Raw genomic sequence first — 13531 nt, 5'->3', positions numbered from 1 at the left:
CAATCCATCTAATCCGGGGTCTCCCTCTCCTGCGCTGTCCCTCCACCCTTCTGAGCATGATAGCCTTCTCCAAAGACTGGTTCTTCCTGGCCACGTGCCCAAAGTAAGTGAAACAGAGCTTAAAAAAAAATTAAAAAATCAGAGCTTCAAAATCCTTTCCTCCGAGGTGAAACTTGGTTTCACCCTCTGCAAGACAGACCTATTTGTTTTCCTGGCAGTCATAGTATGTTCAGTGCTCTTCTCCAGCACCATAATTCAAAGCCATCAATTCTTCTGTCAGTCTTCATCCAGTTGTCTGATGGATAGCATGTAATTGTGAAGACCATGATCTGGATCAGGCACACCTAAGTCTCTAAATTGACCTCATTGCTCCTCAGCACTCTAGAGCGACCCCTGACATCAGACTTCCCCAATGCAATTCATTTAAATTTCTGGCTGCTGGTGTCAAGATTTGATTGTGGAGCTGAACAAGCTGAAATTGTTAACAACTTCAGTCTCTTCTCCATCTATCGTAGAGCTGCCACTTGGTCCAGTGGTGAGAATTTTTGTCTTCTTGATGTTATGCTTCAATCAATATTGAAGGCTGCAGTCCTTGGTCTTCTGCAGCCAATGCTTCAGGTCCTCCTTTGTTTCTGCAAGCAAGGTTGTATCATCTGCATAATGCAGGTTGTTGAAGAGTCTTCCTCCAATCCTGATACCACACTCCTCCTCATAAAGTCTAGCTTCTCAAATGATCTACATATAGATTGAAAAGGTGTGGTGATAGAACACATCCCTGATGCACTCATTTCCTAATTATGAACCATGCAGTATTTCCTTGCTCTGTTCTGACAACTGCCTTCTGGTCCAAGTATAGGTTTTGCATGAGCACAATTAAGTGTTCTGGGATTCCCGTTCGTCTCAAGGTTAGCCACAGTTTGTTATGATCTACACAGTCAAATGCTTTTGCATAGTGAATGAAACACAGATAAACTTTCCTCTGGTACTTGTTGCTTTCAGTCAAAATCCATTTGACATTGACAATAATGAATAGCACTGGTGATAATAATTACATTGACCACAGCCACTTCTAAACCCAGCTTGTATTTCTGATAGTTCTCTATCAGTGTACTGTTGCAGTCATTTTGGGAAAAACTTCAGCAGGCTTTAGATTGTGTGGGATATTAGAGATATTGTTTGATAATTTACACACTCTGTCAGGATAATTTGCACTCTGTCAGGTCACCTTTTTTTTTGGATAGGAATAAATACGGTTATCTTCCAGTCAGTTGGTCAGGTCTTCCAGATTTCTTGGCACAGTCTGGTGAGCACATGCAGGACAGCATCTCTTTGTTGAAATATGTCAGTTGGTTCTGGGGCTTAGTTGTTTTTGTTTTTTGTTTTGTTTTGTTTTTTCCTGTCAAGTCCTTCAGAGTAGCCTGAGCTTCCTCCTTTGTCACGACTGGCTCTTGATCATATGCTGATTCATGCAGTTCTTCTGTGTCAGCCAATTCCTTTTGGTACAATGACTCTGTATACTCCTTCCATCTTCTTTTAATGCTTCCTGGATCATGTAATATTCTGTCCATAGCATCCTTAAGAATTGCAACTCAAGGCTTGAATTTGTTCTTAATGAATGCTGAGAAAGTTCGGCCCTTTTGATTTTCTAACACCAGCTCTTTGCACATATCATTGTAATACTTCTCTTTCTCTTCCTGTGCTACCTTTTGAAATCTTCTGCTCAGCTCCTTAACTTCTTGAACTCTTCCCTTTGCTTGGCTTCTCGGCATTCTAGTGCAATATTCAGAGTCTTTCTGACATCAACAAACACAGCTCCTTACTAGTAGGTTAAAATTTCTAGCAGGGGAAGGAAATTATGCAACATGAATTTTTTTTAAGTGACCTGCAAAGGCTAGGGAGGAAAATGTGCAGCAATGAATGAATGAAAATCCCAACTTTTCTCCAAACTTTTGTTAAAAATCACAATTTGAAAAAAAAGAAAATTTCTGTCTGCGGTCTTGGGGAAGATGACTGTTCAGGTCCTTCCCAACTTGTTGGGGCTAGAACTAGACTTTCTCTCCCACCGTCCCTTTCTGTCCACATCCCACTCTATTCTCCCTTTCTGCCGAGTTCAGTCCTTCTTGCTGGGTGTAAGCAACTGGGCATAGTTCCTGGCCTGACACCAAGAACAAGGAATATTTATTAAGTACCTGTTGTATGCAAGGCTCGATCCTGGTAGTGAGTGCCAGGCTGGATTGTCATGCCATACCAAGGTAGAATGGCATAGTGAGGGCAAGAAAACCCATGAGAATATCAACTTCTTGGGGGCAGGGCTTGTCTTTCTGTTCACCTTGTATCTCTAAAGACTAGAACGGTGCCTGACACCAGGGGCTGCTCATTGCATATCTGTAGAATGAATGAAGGTCCTGGAGCCATCTTTCTCCACTAGGGTGACATCTATGTGCTGTCCTCGCTGGACCGGGAGAGGAAGGACCACTATATCTTGACTGCCTTGGCCAAAGACAACCCTGGAGATGTGGCCAGCAACCGGCGAGAAAACTCAGTGCAGGTAAGGAAGCGAAGGCTTTGGACATGACCGAGAGCCAAGTCACCAGGCCTCTCGGAGAAGTAGTGGCTGGAAGGAGGCCAGAGGTTAGTTAGCTGAGTGGGCTCCAATGGCTGTGGCTTAAGGAACCAGGGGCTCTCTGGGAGAGACTCCGTGCCACAAGCTTGAGGTATGACCTGGTATAACCCAAGAGAGAGCCTGGGGCCCTACACGGCTCAAGGTCTCCATAGTGTTATATCGGGAGAAACACAGAGCAGTACTCACATCATTATAATATGATTCCCTTTATTTCTGTCTCTTAATGAAGCCCCATTCTCATGCCAGTTCCACGCAGTTGCTGAGACTAGCACGTCACCTCCTAAGCTCTCTGTCCCCATTTTTATCCAGAATCCTAAACCTTGAGGCTTTGTTTTTTTTCTTGTTTCTCCTCACCTCCCCTTTCTCCTCCTCCAGTCTTTCTGAGCATATGCATCAGTTCTCTCACACAGTAACCTGATCACTCAGAATACAAACGCTCTCCTGAAGGAGGGAGAAGGGGGTTGCTGAGTGGACAAAGACAAGTCTTTCTAGCAGAATTCTCCATCTCTAGCAGGTAGAAGGAAAGATCCCAGTGATATATTACAGGGACAGTGACATTTGACCAGTGAAATATTACAGGGACAGTGACATTTGAATCTCGTTCCCATCACATATGCACCTGCCTTGTGGTAGGAGGTACAGGATTTGGAATCAGAAGTCTAAGATCCCACTTCATTTGTCATTGAACCTCTCTGACCCTCAGTTGCCAAATGTATAAAGGGGGCACCATTGATGAGGCAGTCTCCTAAGGTGGTGAGGCGTGAGGAAGATGGGGCTGTGAATGTTGCTTGTGTACTAAAAGGGGTTCTAAAAAGTGCTGCTCTGCAGAGTTGTGGCCAGGGAGGAGCTTAGCAGTCAGGAAAAATAGGACTAACCATCTGATGTTTCCCCGGGACCCAGCACAGGCTGTGGGGTCATATGTAAGTCCAAGTCAGGAGCCAACCTTAGGGAGTGGAGGAATCACAGCGGATCAGCATTCAGGGCTAGACAAGTTGTTGCTGTTGTTATGTGCTGCCGAGTCCTCTGTGACTCACAGCGACCTTATGGACAACTGCTCTGACCTCATCCTTTCCTGAGCCAGCCTTACCTTCTCCATTGCACTTGACCCTATCGCTACAGTCACCATGTCAGTCCATCTATTGCACTGACCCTCCACCCTTCCAAGCATGATGTCCTTCTCCAAGGACTGACCCCTCCCAACAATGCCCAAAGTATGTGAGATTGAGTTTTACCACCCTTGCCTCCAGGGAGTATGCTGGTTTCCCTTTCTCCAGGACCAACCTATTCTCTTGGCCATTCCATGGGATATTCAGTACTCTTCTCCAGCACTGCCACTCAAAGGCATAGATTTATAAGGGTATTCTTTGTTGGGAGGAGAAAAAAAGACAAAAATAGAGGGAGCAAGGGACCCAACACAGTTTACCTGCGAGCCACCAGCTGTCAAGTACAGCTGGGCACTGTGAAGGATCCAACCTACATAACTATGAGGGGGCCTCACTAGGACCCTGAAAAATAAGGCCCTGCTGCCTCCCCACACACACAGCAAGGGAACTGAGGCATAGCAGGGGCAAAGTGCCTTGGTTCTCAGCCTCCAGTGGGCACCCAGCCATCCTTCACTCTGGCCTCCTCCTGTGTGACAAGGTCCCCAGATGTAACACACTCATGACCTCCACCTGCCCTGTAGGTGGTGATCCAGGTGCTGGACGTCAATGACTGCCGACCACAGTTCTCCAAGCCCCAGTTCAGCACAAGCGTGTATGAGAACGAGCCAGCGGGCACCTCGGTCATCACCATGATGGCCACCGACCAGGATGAGGGCTCCAATGCAGAACTGGCCTACTCCCTGGAAGGCCCTGGTGCAGGTAGCCTGTCCTGTACATCAGTGGTACCCTGTGGGATGGGGAGGGTCAGGCTGCATAGCCTGCAGCCCGACACCCACAAAGGGAGGGTTGGGAAGGAGTAGCGGAGCCACGCCCCATGCACTTGCCTCCCTGCCCCACCTGCCAGAGGCCTTCTATGTGGACATGGAGTCAGGCCTGGTGACCACCAAGCGGCCCCTGCAGTCCTACGAGAGGTTCAACCTGACCGTGGTAGCCACAGATGGTGGGGAGCCTCCCCTCTGGGGCACCACCATGCTCCTGGTGGAGGTGATTGACGTCAATGACAACCGCCCGGTCTTCGTGCGCCCACCCAACGGTACCATCCTACACATCAAAGAGGTATTGCCACACCTCAGGCCGGAGACTCCTCCCACCAGCATCTCCCTTCCAATATCCAGTCCGGTGGTGGCCTGGGAGGCTGGAAAGGGTCCTGCTGTGAGGGTGGGGAAACTGAGGCCAAAGGAGGGATCAGACATGCCCAGCACCAGCAGGACAGTATAGAGAAGTGGTTAGTAGCACAGGCTGTGCTGGCAAAGCTCTGCTCTGAGTCCAGGTCTATCACTTACCAGCCAAATGACCTCAAGCAAGTTGCTTCTCGAAATCTATTTTTTCCTCTGCAAAGTGGAAATGATGATCATAGATGCCCTGTCTCTTGCTCTCAGATGACTGCTAAGGACAGTCTCCCAGTCACCCACTTCCTCCATATGAGGCCCAAAATAAACACCCATGCCCTTCTGTCTGCCTGCTTTTCCTGCTGGTACGTGTGTGGAGACAGCCCGGGGAACTGAGGATGGGTACCGGAATAAGAAACAGGAGGAAGTGGCTGAGGTTCCAGAATCTCTCCGACTCTCCTCTCATCCCTTGGTCTCCACTGCCATGGAAAGATGGAGGAAGGATGCTTTTGTTTCCTGCCCTCCCCTTCTTCTAGTTCAAGCTCCAAATGCTTCTTTTGTCTAAATACATTGTTTTGCATGAAAGTTTACAAATCATATAGGGTTTTTATTCAAACAGTTATACACAGTTAATTTTAGTAATAAATTACAGTGTAATTTATTACATCAACCCCTTATTGTATATTATCTTTCCCTTCATCTAACATCTATTTATTAATATTTACTCCCCTCTCCCTCCCTTCCCATCTCTGGTAGCCATCCAGGAACTATCCTATCTGTGGGCAAACATTTGCTTAGCTTTTTATAATTGTGGACCTGTTTGTGATGTAATTATTCTTTTGAGACTGAATGACTATGTCACTCAGCACAATTTCCTCTTGATTCGTTGTGTTGTGCAGTGTTTCACATTCTTTAGTGTTTTCTAATCCTCCATCTTGTGAATGAATGCACCGTTGTTCCTTTATCCATTTCGTCTGCTGATGGACACCTGGGTTATTTCTATCACTTTGCTGTTGTGAATACTGCTGCAGTGAATATGTGTGTTCATATCTGTTTGTGTTGCAGCTCTTATTTCTTTGATTGTCTCCCACACATTTATTGCCCGCAGATCTTTGCATCTCAGAATGTTAGTACTTGTCCCTCTCTGGCCCCCTTTGAGTTCATGTGGGAAAAATTTCTCCCAGAGCTGAGCTTTAGGAAATACCTTGTGATTTGCTCTTACCTTGGCTCTACTGTCATATCTACAGTGAATGAGTATCCCTCTTTGCTTTGCCTGCTAGGGAGCTCAGAGAGGCCAACTGCCCTGAATGGCCCTGAAGGGACTTGAGGCACACAATTTACCTTCCACTGCTCAGCTTCCACTTTCCTGTTTACTCTTCTTCTTTTTTTTTCTTTACCTTGAATTTTTACCATATTCAATCTTTCTATAATTTATTCCTTCCTGTACGCTGTTTCGGATCCTATTTGTGAGACAGGTTATAAATTAATAATAATCTAGTTCTTTTCCACTCCAAAGGCTCTGTCTACTAAGGTTTTTCCCTTCAAAGTCCTCATGTTTGGAAAGATTTATGTCTTTCAAGCAACTAGAATTTGTTAAGTAATTATCTATTTGTCATTCTGTTTTTTATTAATTAGAGTAACTTCCATGTGGAGCTTCTGATTGCCACAGCCAGTGAGATGAGCAATGAGACTGCTTGAGCTGATTATTTGTCAACTAAAAACAAAGACACTCTCTCTCTCCCAGGAATCTTATCATAGGCCCATGTTTGATTTCTGTTAGGGTTACTTATATCTTAGACTTAAAGGAATCCAGAAGAGACTGTGAGAGTCTCTGCATGGCTTGGTGGCACACTTGGTGGCTTAGTTATAGACTAGAATCCAAGCATGTAGTCTTCTACCAAGTCACCCTGTCTGTGGGTCCCCCCATTTCGGCCACCGCCTAGGATGGGTGATGTCATACGGAAATACCCAAAGTGGCTGTGACCGGCAAGACAGACAGAGGAACAAAGGCAGTTGTGGTGTCAGCTCTTGGGCTGCCCCTCTGTTCACTCAACCTCAGCATGCTGCAGAGGGACAGGATGGGGTCAGCTGCAGGAAGGTAATCAACTCAAAGCAAGCTGGGCCCAGGCAGGCTTTGGGTTGGAGTGCTGGAAACAGATGCTCAGATCCAGAGAGTGTCCAGTCAGGCAGTCTGCACGACTTGAACTTGCTGGAAGGGCGTATCATCTACACAGAAGGAGCACACGCTCCGTCAGGGGCTGGGAGCCGAAATCCCCAATCCTCCAGGAGCCTCGCTTCCTCCCTCCTACTCCATCCTCATCCTGCAGGAGATCCCGCTCCGATCCAACGTGTACGAGGTCTACGCCACCGACAAGGACGAGGGCCTCAACGGGGCGGTGCGCTACAGCTTTCTGAAGACGGCTGGCAATCGGGACTGGGAATACTTCACCATTGACCCTATCAGTGGCCTCATCCAGACCGCGCAGCGTCTGGACCGTGAGAAGCAGGCGGTGTATAGCGTAAGGGGCGGGGCCTGGAGGCGGGGCTTTTCCTGCTGTGGGTGGGGCCTTGGGAGGACTGGCGAGGGGCGGGACTTCCTATCTGTTCAGCCCACTTGGGGGAGGGACCCTGGACGAGACTTCCCTTGCTGGGGAGGGGCTTTCCTCCTTGGATGGGGGATGGGACTCTGGGGGCGGGACTTCCCTTGTTGGGGCGGGGCCTGGACCCTGGGGGCGGAACTTCCCCTGTTGGGGCGGGGCTCCACCAACTCTCAGCAAGAATGTCACTGGGGTCTGACTGCCTGCTTGAGGCCCTAAGCCAACAACAACTTTCCCACGTATCCCCTTCACGCCACCTTCCCTGTCCAACTACCCTCCTCTCACCCCAGCTCATCCTGGTGGCCAGCGACCTGGGCCAGCCGGTGCCCTATGAGACCATGCAGCCGCTGCAGGTCGCTCTGGAGGACATCGACGACAATGAGCCCCTCTTCGTGAGGCCCCCCGTAAGCTGCCTATCCCCTGTGCCAGTCATGTCCCCCTGGGACTTGCAGATGACCAGCACGTGTGTCCATCTACACGCACAGCGCTGGTTCATACACGTGGTTACATACACAGCCTATGGGTGCATTGTATAGCGGACCTTTCAGAAGAGGAAAGCCAGGGGACCTTGGCTCCTGGAGCTGAAAGTCTTGAATTTACACCCAAACGTGCACACAAGAGAAGGGAACATCAGCTCAGCTTTATTGAGCTGGGGCTGGAGGAAAGTCAGGCAGCAGGGCTGTGGGCCTCTTGGGACGAGACTCTGGCTCACTGGTTTTTCTTCCTGTGTACACCTGTGATGTCATGTTCCTGGGTGACGGTGTGAGTCTCACTGCACAGACTGAGCACCCACCACTCTGCCCAGCGCTGGTCTAGGTGCTGGGGATGTCTGAAGGCTCGCCAAGCTCAGTCCTATACATTGTGGAGCATGTCACCAGACGACACTCCCCATGGACAGAGCTGGCTTCTCCCAGCTTTTGCTTACCTGGAGTCATAGCAGCTCTGCTTTCCCCTGCGGCTTAGGCGATGAACCCCTTTGGCACCCACACAGAGGCACTAACCAGGACCCTTGGGCACAAGGTGGGAGCGCATCCCTCCCTCCTGTGACGGCAGCTCCCTTCACCCTGCAGAAAGGCAGCCCCCAGTACCAGCTGCTGACGGTGCCTGAGCACTCACCACGCGGCACCCTTGTGGGCAACGTGACGGGCGCCGTGGACGCAGACGAGGGCTCCAATGCCATCGTGTACTACTTCATCGCAGGTGGGCCCCACTGGGGCTGATGCCAACCCAATCTGGGGTTGGTGAAGGCCTGCATGGGGCCTGGCACTGACCCTGTGCCCTGGTCCCACCCCCAGCTGGCAACGAAGAGAAGAACTTCCATCTGCAGCCCGACGGGCGTCTGCTGGTGCTTCGGGACCTGGACCGGGAGCGGGAGGCTCTCTTCTCCTTCATCGTCAAGGCCTCAAGCAATCGCAGCTGGACTCCTCCCCGTGGGCCCTCCCCAGCCCTCGACCTGCTTGTTGACCTCACCCTGCAGGAGGTGCGGGTCGTGTTGGAAGACATCAATGACCAGCCACCAAGGTTCACCAAGGCCGAGTACACAGCAGGTGCAGGGGCTGGAGCCTTGGCATGGAGCATGCAGGGGGCAGCTTCTGGTGCACCACTTATACCCACTTGCCTGTTCTTGCAGGAGTGGCCACTGATGCCAAGATGGGCTCAGAGTTGATCCAGGTTCTGGCCTTGGATGCAGACATTGGCAACAACAGTCTGGTCTTCTACAGCATCCTAGCCATCCACTACTTCCGGGCCCTTGCCAATGACTCAGAGGATGTGGGCCAGGTCTTCACCATGGGTAGGGACCTGGTCACGCATGGTGACCTCTAGCTAGGAGCTCAGTCACTGCATGCACTATATAGTCCAGAGGTTATGGGGTCTGGATGGTAGGTAGTGTCTGTCCATTCAGTCAGCCAAGCTAGCCTTCCATTAATCTATCTGGCCATCCAGCTAACCATTTCTTTATCCCGCTGGCATCCTTCCATCTATTACTCAATGAGCTAGTCATTGTTATCTTGTGTTCCCTAATGTATCTGTCCCTCTATCCCTGCTTCTGTCCACTCACCTTTCTTTTCTTTCTTCCTCCTTTCCATCCCCTTATCCATTTATCCATCCTTCCATCTGGCCATCCTTCATTATTTTATAACCCATTTCATCTGTCGACCCATTTATCTGCCCATCTTTCTAGCATTCTTTCCGTATCTTCTGTCCTTCCACACGTGTGTGCCTCACCCTCCTCAGTAACCAGCATTATGCTGTGTCCTTTTTATTGTTAGAGGTCAGATCAGCTCTGTCTACGCAGCACTTACCTGGGACACTGTCTGATCCTGCACCACTCTTCCAAGCACAGCTGTACTTAATCCCATTGTGCTGCAACAGTTCATCTCACTGAGAATCTCCCTCTTCTCTACTTTACCAAGCACGATGTCTTTGTCCAGGGGCTGAGCTTTCCCGATGTTGCTGTCGTGTCCACTCTGACTCATAGTAGCCCTGTGCACAACAGTTTGGAATTTTGCCCCATCCTGTGCCATCTTCACCATCTCTCTGGTGCTTTAACCCCACTGTAGCAGGCGCTGTGTCAATGCATCTCATTTACCACTACAGGTAATGGGCCCCAAGTACGTGAGATGAAGTCTCACCAACATCATTTCTAAGAAGCACTCTAGCTGAGCTTCTTCCAGCATAGTTTTACTTGTTCTTTTGGCAAACGCTGGTAATTCAGTATTCTTCACCAACGCCGCATTCCAAAGACATCAGTTATTTTTCAGTCTTAACCTTATTCATCGTCCAACACTTACATATATATGAGGGAATTGCAAAGTCTGTGGCGTTGGATCAGGCACACCTTAGACCTGAGAGAGCCAGAAATCAGCGTGCACACTTACACTGAACAATGTCTGAATAGTTGATCCTCTCACATGTCCTACTGCCCTAACCTTCCCTGCTCTTCCTTGTTTGTGGAACTCAATTCACACCCTCCGGCTAGATGTTCAGAGCCTCCCTCAATCCCTCTTTCCGGCTCTGCACCCTGCTCCTTTTCTCAAGGGCCCCATTTCCAGCCAAGCTCAGCTACTCCGTTCCCTCTACCCTATATTCTCCTGGGCCACTGCCCCTTCTGGCTTCACTTTCTGGACTGCTTCTCCTCTCTCATCCTTTGAAATACTGCACAGGACACCTCTTCCAAGACGGCTTCTCAGATCACACAACTAGCTGCCCTCTCTCTTCTGAGCTGCCTCTGCTCTTGAATGATTCAGATGCTGCATCACTTGTCGAGGCTCCATAGTTAGAAAGTTGTAGATTTTGAACCCAGGTCTACAGTCTTTAAGACTACTGTGATCCCCTCTGGTCATCACTCTCCTGTGTTAATAGAATTCAGAGGGGGTGTTGTGTGTGTTATGTGAGGGAGATGAGGGACACAGAGAGAGAGGCACTGAGGTGGCTCAGAAGTGGCACAGGATCTCAGCAAGGTAACAGGTAGGGGACCACGTTCATTGCCCTGGACTGCAGTCCACATTGTATTTGTTTAATGCATAAAGTATTTAAATAACAACCTAGGTTGGTAGTTTAAAATAAAGGTATATTTGCATAAAAAGATGTGAATGACCAGCTTCTCTAGAAAACGTCTACCATTCATTACCTCATGGTGGTAACTGCAGCACAAGCCGTGGCCCCTTCACCAGCAGTTCCTGTCCCCGCTGTCCTCTTGGCTCCTGCTGGGCCCTGGACCATTTGCCCCCTGAGTTTGGTCCCCTTGGTGTGTTACCTCCCCTTGGCCTCAAGTCGTGCCTGTCCCACCCATGAGCTCTCCCCGCAGGGAGCGTGGACGGCATCCTGCGCACCTTTGACCTCTTCATGGCCTACAGCCCTGGCTACTTCGTGGTGGACATCGTAGCCAGGGACCTGGCAGGCCACAACGACACGGCCATTATCGGCATCTACATCCTGAGGGACGACCAGCGTGTCAAGATTGTCATTAACGAGATCCCTGACCGTGTGCGTGGCTTCGAGGAGGAATTCATCCGCCTGCTGTCCAACATCACAGGCGCCATCGTCAACACTGACGACGTGCAGGTGGCCAGGGGGCCCACTCTGGCCTGGGAAAGAGAGAATATGGCCAGGGCAGGCCACAGGCCAGGGCATTCCAGAGAGACCGGGGTGGGGGGTGTGAGTGTGGCAGACATTCACGTGCATGAGATGGGGGTATATGACCCCTCAGTCATTACTTAGACCCCCAAAAGCCCTTTTAGGTCTCTAGGCCACAGCTTCCTCATCTATAAAATGGGCAGCCAGTGCCAGTGATGATGCAGTTGGCACTGTGCTTGGGCCTCCCTGAGCATCCGTGGAGATGGGGTTCTCACTGGAGGGGCACCGCATGGTTTCCACGGGGTCAGCCTAGCCCAGACCACAGTGTCCACAGCACCCCTTCTTACCTAGTTCCACGTGGACAAGAAAGGTCGAGTGAACTTTGCACAAACGGAGCTGCTCATCCACGTGGTGAACCGGGACACTAACCGAATTCTGGACGTTGACCGGTGGGTAGGGCCTGCACTTGGACTGTGTATGCCAGTCCTGGGGGGCGAGGACATAGCTCCAGGCCTGCTGTGCAAGGTCTCCCCCAGAGTTGGGCGGGCTAGCATGGTTTGGGTATAACATGAGTTCTGCCCTTCTGTGCCTTACTTGCCCTGTTTGGGGAATGGGTATGTTGTAAGGATCAAGTAGGATCCTCGATGAAGGTATTGGAGCCCTGGAAGGTGTGAAGCTAGCCAGCCTAGCTTTGAACGGCTCCCGAGTGAGGGTGGTGACTGACCTTTGGGAGCTCAGGGTGGGAGCGTGCGAGCTTCTCAGGGCCGGTGACCGCGGGCACCAAGGCGCAGGCCTCTCATCCAGGGTGATCCAAATGATCGACGAGAACAAGGAGCAGCTGCGCAATCTTTTCCGGAACTACAACGTCCTGGATGTGCAGCCGGCCATCTCTGTCCGGCTACCAGACGACATGTCTGCCCTGCAGGTAGCCCTAGGCCACCGTCCCCACAGCCCTGGCTGCGCTCCCTGCGGGTGGCTGGGTACCGCCCACATCACCCCTGTCCTGCCTCCCCAGATGGCGATCATCGTCCTGGCCATTCTCCTCCTCCTGGCGGCCATGCTGTTCATCATCATGAATTGGTACTACAGGACCATGTGAGTGCCCTCGCTCCTCCCACCGGCCAGCCTGGACCCCTGCTCCGGGACAGCCAGGGGGCGGTGGGGCCGAGATGCCCACCCAGGCCCCTCACCCGCGCTTTCTGCTCCCTCCAGACACAAGAGGAAGCTCAAAGCCATCGTGGCTGGTTCTGCAGGTAAGCAAGGACCACAGCAGAGTGGACATCACTCACACGGCTGGACATACCCCTCCTCCACACCCTGTTTCCCTGCAGGGAATCGAGGCTTCATTGACATCATGGACATGCCCAACACTAACAAGTACTCCTTTGATGGGTGAGTGGGGGGCCCTAGCCCTGCCCTGTACCCTCTGGGACACAGCTGGCACGGATTCCCGGCAGCCCCGCAAACACCGAGGGAGCACAGACTGGTGTAAACTTGGAGCGTGGGCACCCTCTGCTGGGCTGGCACGTGCTCCCACCCTCCCCTGCCCTAGACCTGGGGGTGCTTCCTTCTGCTGCCCTTCTCAGGGACTTTGCAGCCAGGGCCACAGCAGTGGCAGGGACCGGGAAAGTCAGACTGCAGGCTCTACTTTCCGGGCTTTGTGGGGCTTTTTATTCACAGGGGTGGGGTACAGTGCTGCTCAGATTTGAGGAGCCTCAAAGATATTACGGAGGGATGATGTCGTTCTAGGAAGCAGGCTGTGCTTGCCTACAGTGGTCAAGGGTGTCAACTATTACGTGTCAGACTTTACAGGAACATTCCTTTCTTGCCAGGCCCTCATACCCAATTGAAATTGGCTACAGCAAAAAGAACAGCCCTAGTTGTACACAGGATTATGAGGGTGTAGAGGTGGCCGCCTGGTGCAGGGTGAGATCTATGCCCCATTGTGAGTTTCAGGAACAC

The 13531-nt window shown here is 50.9% G+C and overlaps 1 protein-coding gene across 1 annotated transcript in view; it reads left to right on the top strand.

The window, feature by feature from the left end:
- Positions 1 to 13531, top strand: part of CDH23 (cadherin-related 23) — a 523436-nt gene that overhangs the window by 507800 nt on the left and 2105 nt on the right. The window contains exons 51-64 of the mRNA XM_006889037.1: positions 2429 to 2548; positions 4308 to 4485; positions 4631 to 4842; positions 7223 to 7414; positions 7783 to 7896; positions 8563 to 8692; positions 8788 to 9039; positions 9123 to 9284; positions 11301 to 11557; positions 11921 to 12018; positions 12374 to 12494; positions 12585 to 12664; positions 12782 to 12822; positions 12901 to 12961. Of these exons, the coding sequence (XP_006889099.1) occupies positions 2429 to 2548; positions 4308 to 4485; positions 4631 to 4842; positions 7223 to 7414; positions 7783 to 7896; positions 8563 to 8692; positions 8788 to 9039; positions 9123 to 9284; positions 11301 to 11557; positions 11921 to 12018; positions 12374 to 12494; positions 12585 to 12664; positions 12782 to 12822; positions 12901 to 12961 (2018 nt within the window). The remainder of the gene's footprint in view (positions 1 to 2428; positions 2549 to 4307; positions 4486 to 4630; positions 4843 to 7222; positions 7415 to 7782; positions 7897 to 8562; positions 8693 to 8787; positions 9040 to 9122; positions 9285 to 11300; positions 11558 to 11920; positions 12019 to 12373; positions 12495 to 12584; positions 12665 to 12781; positions 12823 to 12900; positions 12962 to 13531) is intronic.

The sequence above is a fragment of the Elephantulus edwardii genome, unplaced genomic scaffold (genome assembly GCF_000299155.1).
Source record: "Elephantulus edwardii isolate Elephantulus edwardi_28Jun2011 unplaced genomic scaffold, EleEdw1.0 scaffold00074, whole genome shotgun sequence".
Lineage (NCBI taxonomy): Eukaryota > Metazoa > Chordata > Mammalia > Macroscelidea > Macroscelididae > Elephantulus > Elephantulus edwardii.
This window is presented reverse-complemented; position numbering and strand designations above follow the sequence as displayed.